Consider the following 27,849-nt stretch of genomic DNA (forward strand, 5'->3'; position numbering starts at 1 on the left):
AGGAGGGGAATCGCTTTTTCCTTATCTCCTGTTAATGCGCCCATCAATGTCTTGCCTTCTCCTTCTGTGCTCCTGCTGCTCTCATCTGGGGAACACACAAAGCTTGGAGGAGTCTCTGCCACACAAACTTGTCCCTGGTGAGGGTCTGATCCCTGAGGATTTCAGCTTTTCTATTTTCCATCTCTCTGTAACCCTGCAGTTAAGGACTGACCGTGGACCAAAGCTGGGCTGAATCCACCCAAAGATTCTCTGTGGATGGATATGACATGAAGGACCTGATTAAGTTATTAATTCGTTTATTAATTCTTGATCTCTTTCTGAAAAGCCCAGAAAAGCGAAAAGCCCAGGGTGAAACAGCCCTGGCTCGGGGAGGCTCATCCCAGAGCTGCTGGGAGCTGCTCTGGAGCTTTTCCTGCTCCAGCTGTGGGAGGGCAGAGATGCCTCAGGATCTCACCTTTCTATTTCCCATCTCTCTGTAACCCTGCAGCTCTTTAGGGCATGACCCTGAACTCCACACCCAGTGTGAGCTGCTGCTCTCCATTTGGGGCAGACACAGCAATTCCTCCCCAGGCCTGGGAACAAAGGACACCTCACTGCCTCAGGGCCCAGAGATGGGAACAAAAGGGAGTTGGGGGCAGCAAACCTGGGGTCAATGACTTCATTACCTGCAGCTATAATTAGATTAACCCCAATATGCAAATGGACCTTCTCCATTTCTGTTCAACGGGTAATCAAGGACCCACTGCATGACTCAGAACGATTTCAGCCCATTGTGAGATGCTCTGCCCAGGGGGAGGAGCTAAGCATCCCCAGCTGGATATAATCTGGAGTTTGGGACACCACAAGCAGTCTTTCCACTGGATTCCCACAGGAATGGCCACCCTTACCCTCGGGTTTTCCAGAGGACAGGAGCTACCAGGTGGCTTCTACAGGATCACTCTCAGAATCTCTGCTGGTCAGGATGACCCCGAGATGTGTAAAGTCTCTTGTCCCAGCCCAGGAGTCGAAGAAGGAGTCAGAGTTCTTCAGCTGTGGTTTTCAAGGTTGTTTATTTTCTGTTATCAATAACATTCTTTCCCTGGCCTGCTGAGGTCTGTTCAGCAGCTCAGTCAGAGGCACGCTGACCGCCCTCGGAGGCAGTGTTTTCTTTTACACTAAGAACTACGTGTACATTATTTACAATAATTCCCCAATACCTATCACCTGTGTTAGACAGTGAGTTCCTACCTTAAACCAATCCAAAAGTGCCACCATCTGAAGGGGGAGGGGTCTCCCCCCGGCCCCAGCCCCCAGATCGGGCTTAGCCCTGAGCAAGGCAGGCCTATCTGGATAACACAGTGCACCGGCAGTTTATATACAGGCACGAACGGGACGGGACTTAGCCAATTACACAGAGAGAAAGCATATTGACAGTGATTCTATCTAATCAACATAAGCACACGTAGCTGGAGTTAAAACAATACTTGCTTGTTCACTTATAAGAAAACAAAGCATAAAACCCTATTCATAATTTCAACCTTGCTATAGAAACTTTTTGCAACTTAGAAAGTTATTCCGAATCGCTAATACATAGCTCTGTTGTTCTATTCTTCACGTCTTCGCTACAGCTTAACAAGATGCATCAGCAATATCCATAGCTCTGCTGCACTGAGGCCTGTCTTTCTTTCCCACCAATATAAGACCCTCTAACTTTATGGATTCCTACACGCAGTCCCTCTGGGAGACAGAGTGCCCGAATACCCAGTCAGCTCATAGCGCTGGCCACCCTCAGCAAGCTTGGTGATTTCAGCTCTTTAGTGATCATCAGCTCTCTTAGGATTCCAGCTTGAGCTCGCTTGCTAGGGCGCCTTTGGCTGGGGCAGAAGCAGACACAAGAGAGGAGGAGGAGAGGTCCTGGTGTTCCACAGCGATGGTTTATTGAGGGGTCTGTGAAGGGTTCCAGCAACAGCTCTTCCTCTGCCAAATGGGCTAAACCAGCCCCTTTTTATAGGGTAAAGGGGGATCCAAACCCGTCCAATAGCAGGGGTTAGGGGAAAGGTGACCTATGGGGTTACAGAGATAAGCTATGGGTCGAGACAGAAGACAGGAGCTTATTTTGCTGTCTCATCACGACTCAGCAGTTCCTGTCATTAAGCCTCAGCCCGGCACAGGGCCCTAGCCAACTCCATGGAGCTTGCTACAGCCATCACCCAGAACACGGAGGCTGGGAAGAAGGAGAAAGAAGGACAAAACACACCCAAATCCCTCCATCTTCGGACCCCAAACCTCCATTCTAAAAACCCCAAAAATCTACTTTTCACCCTGTGACAAACTAACTATTATTCTACTTACACTCTCTTGACTTGTAATTCTTCACAGAAAGGTGGCAATGTGCTCCATGGGTCAGAATCAAACTCACAGGTGCCTTGGGCTCTGTGCCAAGGTCTCTGAGCCCTGGCAGGGGCTGGAGCCATCCAGGGCAGCCAGAGGGATGTCCTGGGTCCTGACACATCCCTGCTTGAACAAGAGCATTTCACCCAGACTGCTCCAGCCACCCTGACTAGCAGGGTGTCAGGTTGTGTTCTGACTCTGGCAGTGGTGTTTCTTTTGTATTATTGTATGTATTTTGGTGGGTTTTTTTTCCCTTTTCCTAATAAATTGTATTTCTGACTTGGAGCTTCTCGCTGGTTTTGCTTTCAAACCAGAACACTTTCAAAAAACTTTAAAAAGGTTTATTAAACCTCAGCAGAAATACAGCAGAAGGCTGAATACAGAAAATATTACACTCAGCACTAGGAGCTGAGGATTTCTTTCCCTCCATCCACACAATGGAGGTTTCATCGTTTAACCCTTTAGCCCCTCCCAAAGCTCTGTCCATTGACTCCTTCTTCCCTGCCCAGTGCTGGAGATCACGTCACTAAACCTTGACTGGGGGTCAGCTGTTGCCATGGTAACGAGCCAACCCTCCCAAATGTCCCAAACTCAGGCCACCCCATAATAACAATGTAAAGGGGATAAAACATAACTATAACTATAAATATATAAATATATAAATAAATATATAAATATATAAATATATATTTATATCTATAATGATATATATTATACATATAGTTATATATAAATATATATTATAATATAAATAAATAATATATAAACATTATAATTGTTATATTATATTATGCATATATTACATTATATTATATTATATTATATTATATTATATTATATTATATTATATTATATTATATTATATTATATTATATTATATTATATTATATTATATTATATTATATTATATTATATTATATTATATTATATTATATTATATTATATTATATTATATTATATATTGTCATTATTATAATATTATAATATCATAATGATATTATATGAATATTATAATATATTATATTTCTATAACTATATATATTTATATAAAATATAACCTTATTTTTAATAACTATAAATCTATAAAACTTCTCCTGACATATACACAGGATATTTGCATTTTCATTGAGAGAGTCAGCCGTGGCATTGCTCCTCTGTCACAGAGTTCCACGCTAAGGAGCTGCAGGATTCCGAATGGATGGAAAATGGAAAAGCTGAAGTCCTCAGGCCTCGCTGGGATCTCACTCCCAGCTGGAACGGGAGGAGCTCCGCGCTCTGGGGCTGCCAGGGGTGTGTGCCACAGGGGACACTGGGGTGACAGGGCAGGGACAGGGTGGATGCCGCTGCCTCTCCCCAGGGAGAGCAGCAAATGGCAAATCCTGGTGTTTTCCAGGGAAACTGGAATTGTGGTGGCTGAATTCATCTGGAGGAGGGTACAGGGGATGTTGTATTACCTCACCCTTCACTTAAAACTGAAATAAAAGTTTTTAAAACACCTCTCAGTTACCCCATGTCTAAGTCAGAAAAAACGTAATCTGACATTTTTTCTTCTGTGAAACCTGGGACAGTGGAAGATGTCCCTGCCATGACAGAGGGGGGACTGGATGGGCTTTCCCCACCCAAACTATTCCAGGATTTTATCATTCTGTGATCTTCCAGAGCTCTAAAAGGAGGAGAATGGCTGCATTGCTGATGTGGAAACTCAGGGAAATACAAAAACCTTCCCTGATTCTCCTCTAAAAGTCCCCAGCCTGTGCTCTTGCAGGGGGCACAGGGGGATATTTCGGGGTGGGGGCTGGGACAAGAAGCTCCCAGATTATCCCAAAATCCAGGAGGTCAAATGAATTCCAGGGATCTTGAGCCGGTGCAGTTCTGGGATTCCATGCCCCTCTTGCACCGGCCATGACCCCAGGGCAGTTTTCCCATTTCCTCTGATATATTTTAATTATGCTCTACTCACTCAGCCCCTCTTACCTCACTGTTATTTAGGCCTTGGCAATTAATATTCCCTGAGAATTATCCTTCCATCTTCTGGAAAATCACAGGGATAGAAGGATTCTCATCTCAGGCAGCTTTTTGTCAGTACAGCAACCAGAGTATTTAATACACCAGCCTTAGGATCTGTGAGTTGTTACTTCAACAAAATTTAAAACCACAAATTGACCTCCTTGACAAATAAATCCCAGCAAGGCTGGGAAAGTTTGAAGGGACTTTCTCAGGAGTGGAGTGAGGAGGCTGCTGTGTCATTCCCTCTTTTTTTAAAATTTCTTTCCCTCTTTTTAAAAAATTCCTTTTTAAAGAGCAGCTCTGCTGATTAAAATCCTGAATCCTGCCTGATCCCTGCCTCATTCCCCACCTGGGAAAGCTCCTCCCTGCATGTGGAGAGGAGCCAGCTCCTCCTGAGGATCCTCCCACAGCAGGAAACACAGCAAATCCTTCCCTGCAGCAGGTGGGGGAGCAGCCCCATTCCCATTCCCTGCCCCATTCCCAGCCCCATCCCCATTCCAAGCCCCATTTCCTGCTTCATTCCCAGCCCCATCCCCATTCCCATTCCCAGCCCCATCCCCATTCCCAGCCCCATTCCCATTCCCAGCCCCATCCCCATTCCCAACCCCATCCCCATTCCCCTTCTCCTTCCCATTCCTATTCCCTGCCCCATTGCCTGTCCGATTCCCATTCTCTGCCCCATCCCCAGCCCCATTCCCATCCCCATCCCCTGCCCCATCCCCATTCCTATTCCCATTCCCATTCCCTGCCCCATTCTTATCCCCAGCCCCGTTCCAGCCCCATCCAGCCACACACGGGGCAGGGAATTCCCCTCCGGAGGCCCAAGCCTGTGGATCCCTCATTCCCAGCCCTATTCCAAGCCCCATCCCCATTCCCTGTCCCTATTCCCATCCCCATGCCCATTCCCAGCCCCATTCCCATTTCTATTCCCATTCCCATCCCCATTCCCATCCCCATTGCCATCCCCAGCCCCATCTCCATTTCCATTCCTGTTCCCATTCCCTGCCCCATCCCCATCCCCGTTCCAGCCCCATCCAGCCGCACACAGAGCAGGGAATTCCTCTCCAGAGGCTCGTGCCGGTGGATCCCTCATCCCCATCCCCATTCCCTGCCTCATTCCCAACCCCATTCCAAGCTTCGTCCCCATTCCCTGTCCCCATTCCCATTCCCATCCCCTTTCCCATTCCCAGCCCCATTCTCATTTCTATTCCCATCCCCATCCCCATTCCCTGCCCCATCCCCAGCCCCATCCAGCCACACACAGAGCAGGGAATTCCTCTCCGGAGGCCTGTGCCAGTGGATCCCTCATTCCCAGCCCCATTCTCATCCCCATCCCCATTCCCTGCCTCATTCCCAGCCCCATTCCCATCCCCATCCCCTTTCCCATTCCCAGCCCCATTCCCATTTCTATTCCCAATCCCAGCCCCATCCAGCCGCGCACAGGGCAGGGAATTCCTGTCCCGCGGCCGGTGCCGTGGATCCCACGGAGCAATGCCCGGCAGCCGGAGGGAACGGCCGGGTTTATTTTAACCTTTGGGAATGACAGCGATCCCAACACCGATCCCACAGCTGTCAGCACTGCCAGGCTGCTCCAGCTCCGGCAAATCCGCCCCGAATCCACTGCTGGGGGGAGGCGGGATCTCCATATTCACCGGGGATCTTTGTTCTGCAGGGTGAGGGATCCTCGCTCTGCTCCAGGCAAGCCTTTGCAAGAAGCTCCCGAGATAATTTGGCGGAGTCATCAGGCTCGGGAGCAGGGAGGGGAATTCCGGGATTTCAGGGGCTGGAAACTCCTCTGGGGGAGTCCCCTGTGCATGGGGGAGCTCCTGAAGAGCCTGCCCCATTCCCTGCCCCATTCCCTACCTCATTCCCAATCCCCTCCCCATTCCCATTCCAATTCCCATTCCCTGCCCCATTCCAGCCCCATCCCTGTTCCCATTCCCAGCCCCATTTCCAGCCTCATTCCCGTCTCCATTCCCCTTCTCATTCCCATTCCTAGCCCCATTTCCTGCCTCATTCCCATTTCTATTCCCATTCCCATCCCTCAACCTCAAATTTGGGGTTGGGATCTCCCTGCTGGAGATTTTGCAGCTGCTGGGACTCCCATCCCACCACTCTGAGATTTTGGGGGTTTTCCTTCCTCTTTTGATCCTTTTTTTTCTGCTTTTCCTCCCGGTGAGCAGCTCTGTCCCTGCACGCAAATCCTGGAGATCTGTCCCCAAAATCCTCAGCTGGGTGTGGGGTGAGCTCCAAAGCCCCTTCTCCCCTGGAAATGCCACTTCCCCACCCCCACAGGGCACATCCTGGTCCTGATCCTCCCCTTGGACACTGCCCTGGGGCTGGGAATGGGGCTGGGGATGAGGGAATGGGGCTGGGGATGAGGGAATGGGGCTGGGAGTGAGGGAATGGGGCTGGGAGTGAGGGAATGCGGCTGGGGATGAGGGAATGGGGCTGGGAATGAGGGAATGGGGCTGGAGATGAGGGAATGGGGCTGGGAATGGGGCTGGAAATGAGGAAATGGGGCTGGGAATAGGAATGGGAATGGGGCTGGGGCTGGGAATGAGGGAATGGGGCAGGGAATAGGAATGGGAATGGGGCTGGGGCTGGGAATGAGGGAATGGGGCAGGGAATGAGGGAATAGGACTGGCAATGAAGGAATGGGGCTGGGATTGGGGCTGGGAATGAGGGAATGGGGCTGGGAATGGGAATGGGGCAGGAAATGGGGCCTGGAATGGGGCAGGGAATGGGACAGGGAATGAGAGAATGGGAATGGGAATGGAGCAGAGAATGGGAATGGGGATGAGGCAGGAAATGGGAATGAGGATGGGGCTGGGAACGGTACAGAGAATGAGGGAATGGGGTCTGGAATGAGGTAGGGAATGAGGGATTGGGGCCTGGAGTGGGGCTGGGAATGGGGTGGGAATTGGGCTGGGAATGGGACAGAGAAAGCGGATGGGGCTGGGAAAGGGAATGGGGCTGGCTGCTCCACCTGCTGCAGGGAAGCATTAAAACCCCTCTGAGTCCATTTTTCAGGGACAAACCCACCCAAGGCAGCGATCCCCGCGTTTGGCAAAGCTCCCAGCAGTGCCTTTGAAGGACTTTTCCCTTTTCAGAGCATTTTCAGTGCCTGGTGTAGCAGGAGCTGAGTGCTGGAAGTTCTCGATGTGTCTCCTCCACGAGGCACATTTGGTTTGAATCAAAATCCCATTGCAGCAGGCACTGGGATTTCCAGCCCGGGATTACGAGTAATTCCAGGTTATTATTAGCAATCACTTTTCATCAGACTCTGCAGCTACAAGATGCAGAACAAGCCCAGCAGAAAGAGACTGAAATGTGGGATTCCTGTTATTTAAAAAAAAATCAAATTGTGCAATGCAAACCAATCACAATAATACGAAAGAAATCCTTTACTTTGCCTTCATTTATGTTGCCAATTCAAGCTCAGTGGAAGACAAAAGTTCACAGAATCATTAAAGTTGGAAAAGCCTTCCAGGATCATCGAGTCCAAACTGTGACTGACCCAGCCCAGAGCTCTGAGTGCCACAACCAGTTGGACACCTCCAGGGGTGGGAACTCCAAACCTCCCTGGGCACCTCTTTCCTATATTTAACAGCCCTTTCCAGGAGGGAATTCCTGCTGATGTCCAGCCTGACCCTCCTCTGGCAGAGCCTGAGGCCGTTTCCCCTTGTCCTGTCAATAATTGCCACCTTACATCGGGCACTAAATAATCGTCCTGTCGATAATTGCCACCTTATATTGGGCATTAAACAACCGTCCTGTCGATAATTGCCACCTTACATCGGGCACTAAATAATCGTCCTGTCAATAATTGCCGCCCTACATCGGGCATTAAACTATCGCAGCTTCTCTGTGACACAGCCAAACCCACCCTGACTTCCTGCGCACAAAGCTGAGATATTAAATCCCTGCAATAATCAGATTTGCAGCAGTTTTGTGCCAGGTTTATGGAGCCTGTAGCCAGATCCAAGTGGCTCTGTCGGGGCAGACTCCCAGGTAACTCCGAAATTGCATCCTGCCTTTTGGAACAAGTTCTGACGCCCCTGCCCCGGTGCAGCCGGGGTTGTTCACCTGGGCTAAGCAAATTAAAAGGTTCTGCTCGGCCTCTCCCTCACTTTGCTGTTCTCCTGCCGGGTAATTGCAGCTGCTGCCGGCTCCCAGCCCCGGCATGGGGAATCGCATCCCGGCAGCGTGCGGGGACGCGCCGGAGCCATGGCGGGGGGGGAGGAGGGGATGGAATTCTGCGGTCGGGGTTAATGTGCACCTGCTGGGGAGTTGGTCCGGCGGGCTGCGAGGGCGGCTGGCCGCGGGCCAAGTCCTCCACACTGCCAGGTTTGATCCCTGGAAATCCTGGAGTGCTTCCCGAGGGGCTGGGAACACCTTCAAGCCACAACGAGCAGGAATCGCCTCGCCCCGCTGGACACGGGTCCTGCTCCTCGCCAGCCCGCAGGAATTGTGGAAACCTGGAGGGGACTCGGAGCAGCCCGGGCTGGTGGGAAGGGGCTGGAATGGGATCATCTTCCCGGCCAAAGCACCGGGACAGCCCCTCGGGGTCCTGCGGTGTCCCCAGCCGCCCCTCGGGGCTTTGGGAAGGGCGGGGGGACCCCGAGGGGGCGGCGGGGCCGGGGGAGCTGGGAGGGACGGGGGAGAGCTGGTTCTGGGAAAAGGGAAGGGAATGCTGGATTGATGGGAAGGGAAGGGAAGGGAAGGGAAGGGAAGGGAAGGGAAGGGAAGGGAAGGGAAGGGAAGGGAAGGGAAGGGAAGGGAAGGGAAAGGGAAGGGAAGGGAAGGAGGAAGGGAAGGGGAAGGGAAGGGAAGGGAAGGATCAGGAACGCTGGTTTGCTGGGAAGGATCAGGGAACGATCAGGGAATGCTGGTTTCATGGGAAAGGAAGGATCAAGGAACGCTGTTTGATGGAAAGGTTCGGGGAACGCTGGTTTGCTGGGAAGGGAAGGATCAGGGAGCGCTGGCCGCAGGCAGCAGCCGCGCAGGGCGCTCCGCGAGCAGGACGTGCCGTGCCGTGCCGTGCCGTGCCGTGCCGTGCTGGGCTGTGCCGTGCCGTGCCGTGCCGTGCCAGGCCGAGCCGTGCTGTGCCAGGCCGTGCCGTGCTGTGCCAGGCCGTGCCGGGCCGGGCCGTGCCGTGCCCCGTGCCGGGCTGTGCCGTGCCGGGCTGTGCCGTGCTGTGCCAGGCCGTGCCGTGCTGTGCCAGGCCGTGCCGGGCCGGGCCGTGCCGTGCCGTCCCAGGCCGGGCCGGGCTGTGCCGGGCTGTGCCGTCCCAGGCCGGGCCGGGCTGTGCCGGGCCGGGCTCCCTCGCGGCCGGGGCGGTGCAGTTGCTCACGTCCCTCCGGAGCCGGGGAGCGGAGGGGTCCCGGCCGGGAGAGGGGGGATAAAGGTGGGAAGGATCCAGTTACACAATGGGAGGGAAGCGGGGCCGCCCTCGCAGCCGTTCCCAGCCGGGAGCAGCTGAGCAGAAAGCCGGGAGGGGAGGGGGGGTCACTGACTTTGGGTCCCACTTTCTTCGTTTCTTTTCTTGTCCCCCTCGATTTTTTTGAGGGAGGTTGGATAAAAATCTTAACACCTTGGGAATAGAGGAACAGTGGCACAAAAGGCCGGGCTGTGCAATTTAATCGGGGCTGTGAATGGGAATGGAGAGAAGGGGGGGATTCTCCCAGGGCTAACAGTGCCTCTCTTTTTTCTCTTTCCACGCACCAGCCAGGAACAGAAACCCTCCAGCGTTTCACCTGCAAGGGAAGCCACGGGGAAAATCTTCCAGCAGGTTGTGCCAAGCTCTTAGGAACAAATAGGGAAACTTTTATTTTGGTTTTTGGGTTTTGTTTTTTTTTTTTTAATGAGCTCCCTAGTCTGCAAAGCAGCTGTCACCTGAGACAGGGAGGAAGGAAGGTTTTTAGGGAAAACCTTATCCCTTAATGGGTGTTCTTGTATCCCTAAACCTTCTAACAACGCTTGTGAAGGGCACGGCCCTTGAATGAGCCAAGCACTGATTTTGGGGCAGCGGTTCCATCTCTGGCTGTTCCTTTTTTCCTCCAAAACCTGGGACAGGAGTGAAGCCAAGCTCCTCCGCCACCAAACTCCTGGAAATCCCACAGCAAGGGCAGAGGGGAAGTTTCCAGGGAATTTTGAGCCCTTGCTGCTTTCAATATGCAAAAGAAAAAACGCAAATGTGCTTTGGTAGCACAGGACTCGGAGGTCTTGGGCAGAAATTTGCTTGTACCTGCCAAATTCGCCTGCCAAATTTGACAGCGGCTCAGAGCAGGTCCCCCACTCCTGAAAACATCCCCCCTCTCTTTTAAAGCAAAATAATCCAAGTTCTGCTCCCACTGGGTCTTTTTGGAGCCTCCTCAGAGTTCCCCTGGTGTTTTAATATTTGTGTCCTGATCCAGCAGCACTCACGGGGTCACCATGGCCGTGGCACCAACTGAGCCTCCCTCACCTCCTGTTGGTGCTGCTGGGGATTGAAACAGGCAGCAGGTACAAACAGCAAACATGGCCCTAAAGGAGCAAATCCCTGGGAAAATCGCAGGAGAAAGAACAGAAAATGTGCTGGAATAATCTCAGGGTCCCTTTGGCTCAATTCCTCCCCACGCTTGCGCTCCCCTGGGTGTGGATGGGCTCCTGGGGAATGCCAGGCCAACCTGGCCGGGTCTGCAGCCTGAAGAGGCAAAAAAACCCCAAAAATCCAAGTGGGAATGTTCAAATTGGGGTGGAGGGATCGTGCTGGGAGTCTGCAATTCAATGGTGTGGAAAATGAGGAGAGGAGAGGAGAGGAGAGGAGAGGAGAGGAGAGGAGAGGAGAGGAGAGGAGAGGAGAGGAGGAGGAGAGGAGAGGAGAGGAGAGGAGAGGAGAGGAGAGGAGAGGAGAGGAGAGGAGAGGAGAGGAGAGGAGAGGAGAGGAGAGGAGGAGAGGAGAGGAGAGGAGAGGAGAGGAGAGAGGAGGAGAGGAGAGGAGAGGAGAGGAGAGGAGAGGAGAGGAGAGGAGAGGAGAGGAGAGGAGAGGAGAGGAGAGGAAGGCTCTGGAGCCGTGAGTCAGCCCCCATTGAAGTGGCTGCCAGAGTTACTTTTGATTTAATCAGGATCAAACCCTCTGGGATTATTCTCGCTTCCAAACTGGACCGGGGCTCTGAAGTGGAGAAACCACAACGCTTTGTGGGGCTGCTGCTTCTTTTTCTTGAATTTTTTTTTCTTTATTTAATGAATTTGGCTCGGCGTCCCAAACCGGAGCCGAAACCCGAAACCCTCCTGTTTCAGGGCTTTTGGCGAGCGCTCGGAACATCTGGCACAGCTGCTCCTGTGAGCCCCGGGCAGCAGCAGCGCAGCCCCGCTCCTGCTCCCGTTCCAAAGGGAGCCGACACCGCCGGGAATGGGGCAGCGCTGCCCCGGGAATGGGACACGGGGATGGGCAGGATCCAGAGGGATCCCGTTGTCCCGGGGACAGAACGGCTGCAGTGGGGCAAAGCAGCAGGCACAGCTTCTGGAGCCCCACGGAAAGAGCCTCCTCCTGCTTCTCTTCCAATTCTTCCTTATTTGAAATTCAGCTGCCATAAACACGAATAAATGCCCCAAAATGGGGAGTTTGGCACCTCCATGTGAATGGGATTTGTGGAACTGGTTCGTCAAATGGGAATTCTGTACCTGGGTGGATCCCTGGATCTATCCAAGCTGGATTTCCTTGCCTGGCACCACAGAGCTGAGAGTCCTTCCCCTTCCCAGAAAAGATCCTGGGGGTGGCAGAGTGAGCCCCAAAAGTGCTCCTGATCAAATAATCTCAGCTCAGATCAGCCAGAGCTGGTCTCTAAATCCTTGGGTTCACTCTAAGCTGCAGGAACTTGTAACTCTTTATCTGGAAATCTTTCTGCCCTCACCTTTCCCGATTTCCTTGCAGCTCTAAGAGCCCTGCTGCACTTCCATCCCTGCAACACCCGGAGCTTTAAATTGTCTCTGGGATGGGGGAGAATCAATCCTGCAGCGTGTTAATCCTCATTACGTGCCAATTAGAAGCGAGGTTGAATCAGGCATTAGGGTGCCTCCTCCCGTTATGAAATCTGAAAAACAGGATTGAGTTTGGAGCGGGGGGACGGGGGGGGCGAGGAAAACCACGAAGCGCCTAAAAATTGGGGTTTGGGGCGCGAGCAAAGGTTGGACTGGGTGATTTTGTGGGGGGGATGGCGCAGGTGAGGGGAGCTCAGGAGGGTTGGGCGAGGCTCGGGGCAGGCAGGGATTGATTTGCATGTGCCTACGTGAGCCAGGGCTGAGTGCCGGGGCTCGCACGTGCTGGGGCAGGAGGGAGGCACCGGCGGGGAGAGGTGAGAGCCGGGGCAGGAGCGGGGGATCCCTGCCAGCCCCATCCCCGCCCCCATCCGAGCCCCTCAAGCCGCCCCTTCCCCGCTCCCCAGCCCCGGGATCGCTCTCGGACGGATGGGAGCAGATTTCCTCCAGGGCAGGTGATTTTCTGTTGGGGTGGGGGCGCTTTAGGTCGGCGCTGTCATTTCCTCGAGCTCCGCGATCCATAGGAAGCGTCCCCCCCCCTCATCCCCTCCCTTTCCCACCGCTCCTCCGAGGATGAACTTTTCGCTCATTGTTCTTTGGCAGGTACTTTTAATGGGCTGGAAAATATTCTTCCTGTGAAGTTGCAGTTTTGCGGGGCTTGAATGAGTCCAGTCCTCCCCTGGCTCTGCCCAGCGCCACCGATTGGCTCCGCAGCCCGGGGGGGACCGATAAGGGCGGCTATAAAACCCTCGCAGCTCCCGGTCCCCCAGCGAGCAGCAGCCAGAGGGGCCACCCCGATCCTCCGCACATCCCTGCGCTCATCCCCGGGCTCGCCAGGATCCTCCCTCCTGCCTTCCCTCCCTCCCGCGAGCGCGTATCCAGCTCCACATCTTTGCTCAAGCCGGAGTGGAAGAGGAGAGGCGCACACATCCAAAAAAAAAAACAACCACCCAAAAAAAAAAAAAAAAAAAAAAAAAAAAAAAAGGGAAAAAAAAAAAAAAAACCAACCCAACCCCACACTTAGCGGAAACTTGTCAAAGAATGCTCCTAAATTCTGGTTTTCTCCTGCTGCTGCTGATCAGTGCATCCGCATCCTACGAAGCTGAGCAGAATGACTCTGTGAGCCCCAGGAAAGCGCGGGTGGCAGCGCAGAACTCAGGTAACGCCGGCGAGCCGCGCTCGGAGCCGCAGCCCCGCTGCCCTAAACTGTCTCAGATTTCTCTGCTGCTGATTTTTCTTCTTCTTTTTCATTTCCTCCCTTTTTTTTTTCCCTTACAAACTTACCGGCTGGCAGCACAAATGTTCCTTCCAGGGCTGGAGGAGCTGCTGGTGCAGAGCTGGAGCAGGAATCTCCTGGAGGAGCGAGGATGCCATCCGGGCTCTCCCCTCCTCCCGCAGCTCCCCGAGGAGTTCCGAGCACTTTTTATCATTTTTATTTTCCTGCTTGCATGCGTCCCTCTCCTTCCCCCGGTGCAGCGCTGCTCTGGGGTTAAACCTTTGCTTTTTAGGAAGTTGATGGGATCCGCGGCGCCGGGACTGCCCCATTGTTCTGGAACATCTCTGTTCAAAGAGGGGCAGCCTCGGAGGAACGCGTAACCCAGAAAGTGTCCCCTGCTCGCTGCGGTTGTCACAAACCGATCGCTATCGGGCAGCTGCCGCTGTAAAAATACATCGGTGACATTTTCCAAACTTGCTTCCACAATGGAGAAAAAAAAAATAAATTGCTTTGGCGAGCGAGCCCTGGATGTGTGGACTTTGCCGCTTAGATAACTTGGAGACATTGTCTGGAACAATGGGAATTAAAAATCCGCCTCTACTGTACTGCAAAGATATTAACGCTCCAATTCGGAGCTCATTAGCAGCTGCCTTATTTTAGCTCCGCAAGGCTCTGCGGCGCTGGAGCGGGGTGTTTGCTCCATTTGCTTTTGTATTTGGTTGCTATAGGAACGTGGGGTCTCCCTCTCGCACCGCGCCGGAGACAATCAGAGCTCCGCGCACCCGGACTCTGCTGCGAGCGAAGTTCTAATTGGAACCTGTGGAAAGCTAATTACGGGGCTGGCTCGTGCTGCGGGAGGTTATGAACCGGGGAGGGGATGAATTACCAAATATTCCTCCCTTCAGGCACGCCGGCAGGAGCGCGGAACGACCAGGGGTTAATTGGGGGAATTTTTAAATATTCTTTCTTTTTTTTTTTTTTCGGGGAAAATCCCGGTTATAAAGAATTCTCTTTAGGGTGCAACTTAGATTTAATAAGGTGTGTTCTGTCGCAGTAAAGGCTCCCTTTTCCCACACCTCGGGGCTGCATGGGGGACCCTGGCCTCGCATTTCTTCCCCAAGAATGTCTGGTAACACGAGCCGCAGCGGCAGCGAACGTGCCTCGCAGGGCGCGGGAGGGGACAGATGTTCGGCTGGCCCAGAAAGGTTAATCCCGGCTAATTTCAGGGCAATCATGTGGCGATTCTGCTGATTCATGGTTAAAATGCTCTGGATGTGCTCCGGGAAAGCCGGGATGACACGGACACCCTCGTGCTCAGCCGCGGGGTTTAACCAGCCCCGGAGCGGCGTTACCTGAACTGTCCCTGCCCAAATTCCCCTTCCCCTCCCGAATCTCAGCAAAAATGACCTTTTTTGGCTACGCCTGCGAGCTCCCAGGGCAGTTTTTGCTCCAAGCTGCTGGATCGAGTCCTTTTGGGTGCTGAGAATTGACTCAAGCCCAAATCCTCTTTCTAGGTAATTGAGGCATTTTAGAAAAGCACAAATGCCTCCCAATAAGTGCGATTTCCTGCCAACTTGTTGGCATTTGCCAGCACTTCCATCTCATTTTCCAGTGGTTTTGTGAGCCAAGGCTGCTCCCAAAGGAAGAGCCCTCAGCACCCAGAGCTTTCCATGGGCCCATCCTCATCCCTGCTCCTTCTTTAGAGGGACTTGGGATGAAGATGTAAATGCCTGAAGAGAGAATTAGGTTGGGATGGGACATTTGGGTCCCCATCTCAGCAAGGACTGTGAGGTGCTGCCTCTTTTAATCCGCATGTGACCCTCGAGGGCTTTGGTAGCTGGAATTCCCGTTCTTTGGGGTGCTGGTCGTGTCTTCAGAGAATTCTGGAATTGTAGAATCCTGCAATTACAGAGTCATGGGATTGTAGAATCGTGGAATTACAGAATAATGGAATTATAGAAGTCTGGAATTGTAGAATTTTGGAATTATAGAATTCTAGAATTGTGGAATCCTGCAATTACAGAATCATGGGATTAGAGAATCATGGAATTATAGAATTATGGAATCCTGGAGTGGTTTGGGTTGGAAAGGGACCTTAGGGCACATTCCATCCCTGCCATGGGCAGGGACACATTCCACTACCCCAGGGTGCTCCAACCTGGTCTGGGACACTTCCAGGGATGAGGAATCCACAACTTCTCTGGGCACCCTGTCCCAGGGCCTTACTGCCTCCAAGGGCCTTACTTTCTCCCTAATATCTGACCTAAATCTTTCCTCTTTTAGCTTAAAACCAATCCCAGCCGTTCTAGCACCGTGCATACAAAAAGTCGCTCTCTCACTTTTTTATAATCTGCTTTTCTGCACCAGGAGGGGCTCTGAGGTCTCTCTGGAGCCTTCTCTTCTCCAGGAGAAGCATTCACTTCTCCAGCTGCTCCATCTCCTCTATCAGGCAGATTTTGGGGTCTCAGAGAGGCTCTGAGCCTGGCTCCAGTGCCAGAGCAGGATTTGGCCGGGAGCTGGGCAGGATTTGGGCACGGGCTGGGCAGGATTTGGGCGGGAGCTGGGCAGGATTTGGGCACGGGCTGGGCAGGATTTGGCCGGGAGCTGGGCAGGATTTGGGCACGGGCTGGGCAGGATTTGGCGGGAGCTGGGCAGGATTTGGGCGCGGGCTGGGCTCGCTGTCCGTGTGCTGATGTTCCTGTGCCTCTCTGTCCCGCAGCCGAGGTGGTTCGGTGCCTGAACAGTGCCCTCCAGGTGGGCTGCGGAGCCTTCGCCTGCCTGGAGAACTCCACGTGCGACACGGACGGGATGTACGACATCTGCAAATCCTTCCTCTACAGCGCTGCTAAATTCGACACTCAGGTACGGCCCGGGCACCACGGGAACAAAACCCGGCCGGGAATCAAACGTGGCCGGGAATGAATCAAACCCGGCCAAGAATAAAACCCGGCCGAAAATAAAACCCGGCCGAGAATAAATGGGAGCCGCCTTTTCATGCCCCGGACGAGTCCTGCGGGTTCTAAAGCACGTGCAAAGCGCTCCGCTCAATGCCTGCCTTAATTGAAGCTGTGCTTTGGGCAGGATTAACCCTCCCCTCCCTGCAGCCCTTCCTGCTGCTGCTCTCAGCCCCCATTTCTGGCTCCAAGCGCGTCCTCCAGGGCTCTTTTTCCACCCGCTCCCTGCTCCGGGTGAGGACTTGGCACGGAGGGTGCCGCGGGGTGGAGAGCAAGGTTTCCTCTCCAGGAGGAAATAGAAATGTTCTTCTAACAAAATAAATCCCCTGACTGTGTGACCTGGCACAGGGCTGGGCTTTGACTTGGAAGTGTTCGGGTCTGGGAATGCACGGCCAGGCTGGGGCTGTGGGGAGAATAAACGGGATAATATTGGACCACTGGGCTCTGCCAAAATCCTTTTCCCTCTGTGCTTTCCTCCCAAAATCCACACAGCCCCTTGTTCCCCGTGCTCCTGCTCCCAAGGGCAGATTAAAAAGCTCATGAAGGCTCCTGAGGTCTGAACCAGAAGTGTAAAACTGCTGGCATTAAATTGATGTTAAATCGATCTGTGGGGCAGAGCTGCTCCATCTCTGGTCCTGGCACTTCCAGGCCGAAGATTCCCACAGCCTAAATCCTTTGGGAATGGGAGTTCAGAGCATCCCGACTGCTGAGAGTGACAACTCTGCAGTAATGAGGAGCATTCCAATCCCATTCCCTGCCTGTCTATAATTGCAGGAGGGTAATTAGCACAGCCAGGCCTGGTGGGGTATCCATAACACTTCTCCTTCCTTTGGATTCTGTTAAAAATAGGTTAGAAACTGTTGTAAAATAGTGATAGATCGTTAAGCATGGACTGTTACTTTGGTTATTATATTGGAAAAGGGGTTAAAGGGCAGTTGTAAGGAATCCAGGACTCAAGGTACCAGAACACACCTCAGTAAAGTGCAGCAGGAGCCAGCCAGAGCTGTAATGGCCAATCAAGCACCTTAAACCTTCATGCAAATGAAGGATCCAAACAGAAACCAATCCAAAGGGACAAAAAACGGGATAGAAAGGGGCTCCTGACCCACTGAATTGTGCTGCTCCATCGGGGCCATTGGGGCCATCGCTGCTGAGCAGCCCCAGCGCCGGCGCTGCAGCATCTTCGAGGGAACGCCCCTGCCCCAATTCCCTGCCTCATCCCCATTCCCAGCCCCATCCCCATTCCCCTTCTCATTCCCATTCCCCTTCTTATTCCCATTCCTCTTCTCATTCCCAGCCCCATTCCCATCCCCATTCCCTGCCCCATTCTCATCTCCATTTCCTGCCCCATCCCCTGCCCCATTCTCATCCCCATCCCCATTCCCAGCCCCTCCCCATTCCCAGCCCCATCCCCATTCCCACAAGCCCCCTTGCTTTAGGCCTTTCTTTTTCCATACTAAAAGCTGAGATCACTTTAGTACCGGGAGCCTGCTCCCGTTTTTATCCGACTCCCTGGAATTCAGCTGAAGTTGGTTTCCCTTCCGTGTGCAGGGAAAAGCGTTCGTGAAGGAGAGCCTGAAGTGCATCGCCAACGGGGTGACCTCCAAGGTGTTCCTGGCCATCCGCAGGTGCTCCACGTTCCAGAGGATGATCTCGGAGGTGCAGGAGGAGTGCTACAGCAAGCTGGACCTGTGCGGCATCGCCCGCCGCAACCCCGAGGCCATCACCGAGGTGGTGCAGCTCCCAAACCTCTTCTCCAACCGGTACGGAACGGGGAACTCCGGGATACGGAGGGGAGCTGCGGGGGCAGGGACCACAGGGGATTCGGGATAAACCTGTGCAGGTCCTGGGACATCTCACCGGGAAAGCTCTGCCTCTGCAGACCCTGCCCGGCTTCAGCAGCATTCCCCTGCTCTTTTGGGGAAATAAATGTATTTCCCCTTTTGGGAAAGTCCCTTTATTTTCTTTTTTGGGAAATAAATGTATTTCCCCCTTTTGGGAAAATACATTTCTTTTCATTTTTGGGACAGTATACTTGTTCGTTTTGGGAAATACACGCATTTCCTTTTCTGGGAAAAATATTTATTACCCATTCTGGGAAAATATATTTATTTTCCCTTTTGGGAAAATTCCTTTGTTTTCCTTTTTGGGAAATACATTTATCTTCCTTTTTTGGGAAAATTCCTTTGTTTTCCTTTTTGGGAAATACATTTATTTCCCCTTTTGGGAAAATTCCTTTAGCTTCCTTTTTGGGAAAACACACTTTTTGTTCATTTTTGGGAAATACATTTATTTCCCCTTTATTTTTGGAAAAATGCCTTTATTTTCCTTTTTGGGAAAATACACTTGTTGTTCATTTTGGGAAATACACGCTTTCTGGGATTTCCCTTTCTGGGAAAAAAGTTTTTATTTCCCATTCTGGGAAAATACATTTATTTCCATTTTTTGGGGAAAATACATTTATTTCCCTTTTGGGGAAAAATCCTTTGTTTTCCTTTTCGGGAAATACATTTATTTCCCTTTTGGGGAAAATTCCTTTATTTCCTTTTTTGGCAAATACATTTATTTCCCTTTTTGGGAAAATTCCTTTGTTTTCCTTTTTGGGAAATACATTTATTTCCCCTTTTGGGAAAATACATTTATTTTCCTTTTTGGGAAAACACACTTGTTGTACATTTTGGGAAATACACGTATTTCCCTTTCGGGGCAAATCTATTTATTTCTCCTTTGGGAAATCCATTTATTTCTCCTTTTGGGAAGTACATTTAAAAGCATTTCCAGAGGAGAATCATAAAATTATCCAGACGTCCCTTACTCCAAAGCCTGGAGCTTGTTTAAATGTTATTTTTTTGTTTGGGTGCACTGTAATGATCAATGATCCCAATCAGGTTGATTAATTTGGCATGTCTGGCACATGGAGCTGCTCGGGGAATCATGGAATGGTTTGGGTGGGAAGGGACCTTAAACCCCATCTCATCCCACCCCTCCAAGGACAGGGACACTTTCCCCTGTCCCCAATTGCTCCAAGCCCTGTCCAGCCTGGCCTTCTCCATCCATTGCCATCACTCCCTTTTCCTGATTGTGGGACCTCCTGAGCAGCTCCAGCCACAGCCTCTTCCCATGGTGGAACACGTCCCTCTCCTGCTTTTGGGCTCTGTGGGGTGGTTTGAGCCCATTTCGCACCGTGTGCCAGCTCCTGGTGACTAAACCATGCAGCGAGCTTGGTAAATCCTGATTTAAACGTGCTCACAGCCATCCCCTTCCTGGGGCTCGTGTGGCACCTGGGAAATGAATCCTTGTCCTCCGGAGTCCTTGTCCTCCAGAGTCCTTGTCCTCCGGAGTCCTTGTCCTCCAGAGTCCTTGTCCTCCAGAGTCCTTGTCCTCCGGAGTCCTTGTCCTCCGGAGTCCTTGTCCTCCGGAATCCTTGTCCTCCAGAATCCTTGTCCTCCGGAATCCTTGTCCTCCAGGTCACCACACTGCTACAAAACCCAGGGAAAATGAAAGGAGCTGTTGCTGTTTGTGGATTCCCAGGGAGCCCCCTAAGCTGTGTGTTCCCTGGTAGCAGCAGCAGGCAGGCAAGGACACTCCACACGGCTTCTAGGGGTGCTAATTATTGAGGGTGCTAATTACTGGGGGTCCCAACCCTGCGAGCAGCATGGTTTCTGAGGGAGAAAAGGGAACGGGGGAGAGAGGGAGAGTCCAGGGAGAAAAGGGCCAAGAGAGCAAAGAGCCAAGACAGATTCTGATCTCCCCCCACAGCTCAACAGGGAGATTCAGAGTGGGTGCAGAACAAGCCTTGGGCCAATGGGATTTCAGATCCATGATATTCCAGGGGAGGAACACAGGCTTGGGATATCGAGGGGTGAGGCAGAGCACACCATTTAACTAAAATGTGACACCACAATTCACCCTTTTTTGTTAGAAAGGAAAGATTAAGATAAATAAGTGGCAAGAGAGAATCTGTGATTTCCCCCACACAGCTTAAAAGGGAGATTCAAAGTGGGTGCAGAATAAGGCTGGGGCCAATGGGATTTCAGATCCATGATACTGCAGGGGAGGATCAGGCTTGGGATAAAACCTGTATTTTTGAGGGGTGAGACAGAGCACACCATTTAACTAACATGTGACACCACAAGGAGCCAGCACCCCTGATCCTGTACAACCCCCCTGTGCCAACTCCGTGTTCCCCATCTCTGGTGTCCTGGGTCAAAAAGGAAGTGAGGTTTTTTTGGAGTTTGTGGTCAAACCAATGAGTGCTGAAATTTGAATGTTGGCACCCGGTGTGGCCACTGAGGACATGGATTCACCTCTGAGAACACAAGCGGTTAAAAGCAGAGAACTCCCCGGGGAACTTTCTCTTGGTTCTGGTGGGTTGAAGAGGTCAGAGCTCCTGCTTTGCTCCATTTCTGGTCACATCTCACAGCAGACACACAGGGAGGATAGATTTTCATGGGGGCAGTGGAATTGTCAAACCCAGGGAGAGCCTGGGGCTCTCACTGCTCTGCCTTGGGGCTGTCCCCTGTCCCTGTGGGAATGTCACTCTGCTGCCTGGCACCCTCCCCTGAGCAGCACTGCCCTGTCCCCTGTCCCCTGTCCCTGCAGGGATGGCAATGTCACACCTGGCACCTTCCCCTGGGCAGCACTGCCCTGTCCCCGTCCCCTGTCCCTGCAGGGATGGCAGTGCCACACCTGGCACCTTCCCCTGGGCAGCACTGCCCTGTCCCCTGTCCCCTGTCCCTGCAGGGATGGCAGTGCCACACCTGGCACCTTCCCCTGGGCAGCACTGCCCTGTCCCCTGTCCCCTGTCCCTGCAGGGATGGCAATGTCACACCTGGCACCCTCCCCTGAGCAGCACTGCCCTGTCCCTGTCCCCTGTCCCTGCAGGGATGGCAGTGCCACACCTGGCACCTTCCCCCGAGCAGCACTGCCCTGTCCCCATCCTCCAAGGACAAGGGACACAGGGAGCTTCAGGGCTGCTGCAGTCACGCTGCAGGGCAGGGATTTCTTGCTCCCAATCCCTGAACAATCAGTGCTGAGTCTTGTGATTGGGATAAAAGGGATTTTTGGGGCAGTTGGAGTAAATAACCCCAGAACTGGAGCTCAAACAGAGCACTGGGTCCTGCTGGCCGTGGCCTCAGCCCCTCTGGGGTGGCCTTGGCTGGATCCAGGAGCATCCCAAACCTCCAGACCTGTCCCAGGACAGGTGTGCAGGTGATTAATACATTTTATGTTGCATCAACCAGCATACATTTGTTCAGGGAATTCCAGATTACCCATAGCTGGAAGGGACCCACAAGGACCATGGAGATCCATTTCCTAGTACAGAAAACTCTCTCGTAGATGGAGAGATTTTTTCTTGTCTATCCAGAAAATGCCACAATTGGAACGGCAAAATTATTGTGGGGGGAGTAAAGATGAAATTTGTGCAGCAAATCTGCGGGGGAAATTGGAACCTTTGAAGGAGGATTTCTGGAGGACTGGGAGAGGAGCAGGCAGCTCTGTGGAGTCCCAGGTTAAACTGATGGGCTGGGCAGATCAGCAGAAAGAAAAAGTCTTTTCTTTCCATGTCCTCCTTTGGAAAGGGACATGGGGACACTTGGGCAGCGCTGGCCGTGCTCCTCAGAGAGGACCCAGCCCCGGAGCCTCTCCCGAGGCCGGGGAGCTCCTCCCCAGCCCAGCAGAGGATATTGTGACACGCTGAGGAACAAAAGCAGCAGGATTTCCCAGCTCCGAGGTGAGGCTGAGGGCTCCGGGAGCATCCTGCTTTCCCAGCCCGGGATCAGAATGTGCCACTTGGCCCGGCCCCAGGGGAAGTGGTTACAGGTCATTGCATCCTCCTGCCATCCCATCTGGGGCAGGAGCAGCAGGGGAGGGAAATCTCTGCTCACAGCCCAGCTCTGAGCGCTCTGGGAAGGTGTCTCAGCGCGGAAGCTCCCAGGGCTCCGTGTCTGGCCCTGGTTTAGGCCAGGTCTATGGCTGGCTCAGCTTTGCTCATCTCCACTTCAGACCTCGCCCCCAGCCCTGCTGAGCCGGGCTCAGAGCGAGCCAGAGCCGGGTCCTTTTGTGCAGCTCAGGCTCTGACCTCAGCTGACCTCCCCCGGCTGCTCCAAAGGCCACGGCTGAGAGTTGGGAAAGGATTTTGAATGGGAGCTCTCATTTCCCTTTTCCTTCCCCTCCTCCACCTGCAGGTTGTTCTCCTCTCTGCTCCTGTGGAAAAATGTCACCGTGACCTTAAAGTGCTTAAAATAAGTTCCTTTCAGGCAGAAACCCCAGCGAGTGTGGGACTGCTGCCCTTTCTCCCGGCTCTGTCTCCCTGGGAAGATGTTCCCTGGCACAGGGAGGTGCCAGGCGCTCTCCCAGCCCTGCTCCTGGCGGAGCATTCCTTGGGGAATTCTCAGCAGGGCTGGGATGCAGAGCAGCACCCCTGTGCTGTCAGTGTGCGAGTCAGGCCTGGGTACAACGTGACCTGGACTCCCAAGGCATTCACAGAAAGTTCATTCAATTTATTGAGACACCCATTGCTTTTTGTACCCTAGTTCACTACAGGTGAACCTGATTGGTCCTGTAATTAAAACACCAGCACCACTGGCTAATTAACAATTTATAAACCATTTATAACAATCTTATTATTGTTATACACCCATTTATAAACAATCTTACGAGAATAACAAGAAAACAGATATTAGAGAAACAACACCTGCAGGTTTTTAATAATTGGCTATCACTGTTTATCTCCAGCTCCCCAAAGCTTCCCAGGCTGATTCTGGGAAAACTTATTTAGCTTCTCTCTTTCTCTTTCTCTTTCTCTTTCTCTTTCTCTTTCTCTTTCTCTTTCTCTTTCTCTTTCTCTTTCTCTTTCTCTTTCTCTTTCTCTCTCTCAGGAGCTGCCACCACACGTGGCTGCTCCTTGGACGCAGAGTTTGTGCCCAGGGCCGCTGGGAGGTGAAGCTGCAGTGGGAGAGGAGGCAGGGAAGCCTCGCTTGGGGCTCTGTGCATGGTGGGCTGGAAGTGACCACAGATTGTCCCAAGGGAATCCAGGGATCTGCCAGGCTTGGGCTGGGCTGCTTCTCCCTCTGGCCCTTGCAAGGGAAGGGGACAAGAGGGACAAAGGGAATGGAAGTGACAGTGCATTGTGTGTGCTAAAGATCTGTCCCGAGGGGATCTGCCAGGCTTGGGCTGGGCTGCTCCTCTCCCTTCTGGTCCTTGCAAGGGCTGTGCAGGGGAAGGGACGGAGGGACACGGGGAATGGTGCCGCAGGGATGGATCAGTCGTGGCTCAGAGGCCAGGCCAGGCTGGGATCCCGGCAGGATCTGTTGCTCCCAACATCAATTATTTCCCTTCCCAAAGCTCCAGGAAACTCGGGTGTTGAGCAGAGAGTAAATCACATCCTTTAACCCATTCCTGATCTCTCAGCTCCTTGTTTTACCTTCCCAATCCACCAGGACCACTCCAAATCCACTGTGCTCACCCCTCACCTCCCAGAGCTGGTTTGGGGCAATTAAATCAGAATTTTGGCCATGGTGTTCGTCCCCTGTGCCAGGAGCATGGCACCTCCATACCCAGGGTGTGGAGTGGGTGCTCTGGGAGCCCTCAGCCTCTCCTCAGGGCTGGGAAATCCTGCTGCCTTTGTCCCTCAATCTGTCACAATATCCTCTGCTGGGCTGGGGAGGAGGCTCCAGGGCTGGGTCCCCTCAGAGGGGCATGGCCAGCACTGCCCAAGTGTCCCCATGTCCCCTCTGGGGGCTGCTGATCTGCCCAGCCCATCAGTTTAACCTGGGCCTCCACAGAGCTGCCTGCTCCTCTCCCAGTCCTCCAGAAATCCTCTTTCGAAGGTTCCAATTTCCCCCCCAAATCTGCTTGGGGGAAAGACACACGAGTTTCATCTTTACTGCCCCCAGTACAATTTTGCCTTCCCAATCTTGCCATTTTCTGGATAGACAAGAAAAACTTATCTCCATCTACGAGAGAGTTTTCTGTACTAGGAAATGGATCTCCATGATCCTTTCCCAACCTTAAAAATTCTGCCACAAGACTGTCAGAAATCAATTCCAAACACGCTCTGGCTGAGTTAAAAACCCTGATTCTTGCAGTTTTGTCACCTGGCTGGGCGATATCCCGGTTTCCTGCTGGGCTGGTTCGCCCCCAAGGCAGATAGCTCAGTCCTCTTTTGGGGACAGAGTGTCTGGGTACCCAGGCTGCTCTTAGCCCCAGGCAACCTTAGCAAGCTTAAGGGATATCAGCTCTTTAGGGATTTATCAGCTCTCAGGATTTCAGCTCTTTGCTTGCTAAGGCGCCCATGCCGGCCGAGGAGGAGACGTGAGAGAGCAGAAGGCAGCTGGAGCTCCACAGGGATGGCTTTACTGGGGGGTCTGTGAAGGGTTCCAGCAACAGCTCTTCTAACCAGAATGGGCTAAACCAGCCCTTTACATAGGGTGTATGGGGATCCAAACTTGTCCAGTAGCAGGGGTTAAGGGAAAGCGACCTATGGGGTTTCAGAGAGATAAGCTGGGATCTGAGAGGTGGAAGAGAGGGGCTTCTTTGCTATTTCACCACGACTTGGCATTTCCTACCTTTAATCCTCGGCTCCCCATGGGGCCCTAGCAGGCCCGGAGCCTGCTGCAGGGCGACACCGTGGGCTAACGAGGTCCCTGTGCTGCAGGTATTACAACAAGCTGGTTCGGAGCCTGCTGGAGTGTGACGAGGACACGGTGAGCACCATCAAGGAGAGCCTGATGGAGAAGCTGGGCCCCAACATGGCCAGCCTGTTCCACCTGCTGCAGAGGGACCACTGCGCCCAGGGCCACCCTCGCGCCGAGCTGCTGCGCAGGAGGCTCTCGGAGCCCCAGAAGCTGAAGCTGCTGCTCAGGAACCTGCGAGGTGAGGGCTCCACAACCGCCCACGCCAAGCGCGGCTCCGCCGAGCGCGCCTGACCGGGCCGGGCAGGCCGAGCACGACCAAAGCTGAGGGCTCTGCTCCAGGAGTGCTGCACCCAAAGCCAGCGGACTGTAGGTGTTGTAACCCCCAGGAGCTGGGTTTAGTTCCTTAGGGCTCGTTTAGTTAGTTCATCTTCTCTGTTCCTCCCCAACAACACTTCTGCATGGGTCTGTGTTCGGTGTCGTGGCTTTCCCGCCAGCCAGACGGCTCTGTCTCTTCTCTTCCCCACAAAAAATCTGTTATCCCAAAAAATCTTAGTCTTTAGTAGATCCCTACAGTGGTCAGGCCTTCAGGCGCCAAACTCCCAACGTCTGGAGGCTGAGTTTTGTCCCAAACTGTTGTGCTGACACCAGCCAGGCCTGAGGTTCGGCACTGAGGGGAGGAGCCGCTCCTCTCCTGCCAGTGACGAAAGATGCACTAACAACTCCCACAAATCCTAAAAACACTCGTGGGATTCATGTCATGAATCTGTGCTGGCCATGGACGAGCATGGATGTCACGTTCCTGGTCCTGTAGTGTCACCCTCAGCCCTGATCCTCCCAGCAGAGTGCTGTGAACACATTTAAGTCAGGATTTACCAAACTCTCTGCATGGTTTAGTCACCAGGGCCTGGCACCACGGTGCGAAATGAGCTCAAACCACCCCACAAAGCCCAAAAGCAGGAGAGGGACGTGTTCTACCATGGAAAGAGGTTGTGGCTGCAGCTGGTCAGGAGGTCCCATAATCGCGTGTTGTATTTCAAAGCTCACATCTTTGTACTGTATTTAACTGCCTGAAGCTTTAAACCAAGCCTAACAGAAACAAAGCCTGTCTTAAGATTAGAGTATTAAAGGCCTTGCTCTAACTGTGGTATAAATAGTGCTAAAATCTGTCTGTACTGTACATAAACTCCACCAGAGTCTGCTTCAAAGGAGCAGTACAGGTTAACTTTAATTGCCTAAATTGAGTTTTGTAAGTCAGCTCTTTCATTATTATTATTATTATTATTATTATTATTATTATTATTATTATTGCTTTTTTTTTCCTGGAAGCAGCACCTCTGTCATAGTCAGGAGTTCACATTCCACTCTGTGGCCTTTTAAGAAAGGAAGAGGGGAAAGGTTTAGGATGGGAATCGCAGGACCAGGAACAGCCTTTCAGAGCTGAAATTGAGGCAAAATCCATAAAAACCCAAGAGCAGGCTGGTCAGTCCTGCCCCCACAGGGCGGCCAGGAAATGCACTTAGACACAGGGCAGAGCTGCTGGGAATTCTGGAATTCTCAGATCCTTTGGGAATCTCATGGGGCAAAATTCCCATCAGGATTTCTGTGGCAAGGCAGGGAAAATCCATAATTCTCTCAAGCTCCAGCAGGAAAGCTGAGGACACAATGAATGCTCTGGGAGCTGCCTTTCCTCCTCCCTCCTCCTCCTCCTCAGCGGGCTCTGGGAAGAGGAGCAGAGCTGGAGACCCCAAAGCTGCTCCCCACAGCACAGCCAGGCCCTGGTGAGCCCAAAAATGTCCTTTGTGGTGTGGGACCCACCAAATGTCCTTTGTGGTGTGGGACCCACCAAATGTCCTTTGTGGATTGGGATCCACCAAAGGCCCTTTGTGGATTGGGATCCACCCAATGTCCTTTGTGGTGTGGGACCCACCAGTGCCCTCTGTGGTGTGGGACCCACCCAATGTCCTTTGTGGTGTAGGACCCACCAAATGTCCTCTGTGGTGTGGGATCCACCAATGCCCCTTTGTGGTGTGGGACCCACCAAATGTCCTTTGTGGATTGGGATCCACCCAGTGCCCTTTGTGGGGTGAGATCCACCAAATGTCCTCTGTGGTGTGGGATCCACCAAACGTCCCTTGTGGTGTGGGATCCACCCAAAGCCCTTTGTGGTGTGGGACCCACCAGGCCAATCCCAAATCCATGCCTTGGAGTCCCTGCAGTGTGGGAGACTCTGCCTCAGAGCGTTGGAGAGCTGATAAAGGAGGGATCTCTTTACTCTTATGGAAACCTGAAGCAATATTATTTTATTTTTTGTGTTGTTTGGGAAACCACAAAGCCTTTAAACCAGAACTTGCTGCTAAAATATCAAAACCAGATGCAGTGGCGGCGTTTCAGATGTCGCTGTCTTCACGAAATGTAGAAGTGCTGGCAGAGAATTGGAAGCAGCAAAAAAATATTGCTGACATTGGTGGAGGGTCAGAATTTGTAACTTTTTTGGGATACTCCAAACAGAGCCATGCAGGGCAAGGAAGATGCGAAGTTGCTCCTTCCTCAATCAGGCAGGAATTGAGAGGCCAACACAAAGAAATTCTGAGAGGTGAAAACCAAAACCTTCTGGAATATCCCAACCCTAAAATTGGGATTA

General features: G+C 52.5%; 1 protein-coding gene and 1 long non-coding RNA gene across 2 annotated transcripts; both read left to right on the forward strand.

The window, feature by feature from the left end:
- The first annotated feature begins 8,728 nt into the window (after positions 1-8,728).
- LOC115912646 lies at positions 8,729-11,890 on the forward strand. Its single transcript, XR_004061344.1, has 3 exons — positions 8,729-8,887; positions 10,108-10,171; positions 11,662-11,890. It is a non-coding gene; the product is annotated as an uncharacterized LOC115912646 (long non-coding RNA).
- Positions 11,891-13,408: 1,518 nt separating this feature from the next.
- STC1 (stanniocalcin 1) lies at positions 13,409-26,998 on the forward strand. The gene is made up of 4 exons (XM_030964292.1): positions 13,409-13,558; positions 16,335-16,477; positions 18,121-18,332; positions 25,229-26,998. Exons 1-4 carry the CDS (start codon positions 13,441-13,443, stop codon positions 25,497-25,499), a joined length of 744 nt encoding a protein of 247 aa, XP_030820152.1. The 5' UTR covers positions 13,409-13,440; the 3' UTR covers positions 25,500-26,998.
- The last annotated feature ends 851 nt before the right edge of the window (positions 26,999-27,849 follow it).

Source organism: Camarhynchus parvulus, chromosome 22 (assembly GCF_901933205.1).
Source record: "Camarhynchus parvulus chromosome 22, STF_HiC, whole genome shotgun sequence".
Classification (NCBI taxonomy): domain Eukaryota; kingdom Metazoa; phylum Chordata; class Aves; order Passeriformes; family Thraupidae; genus Camarhynchus; species Camarhynchus parvulus.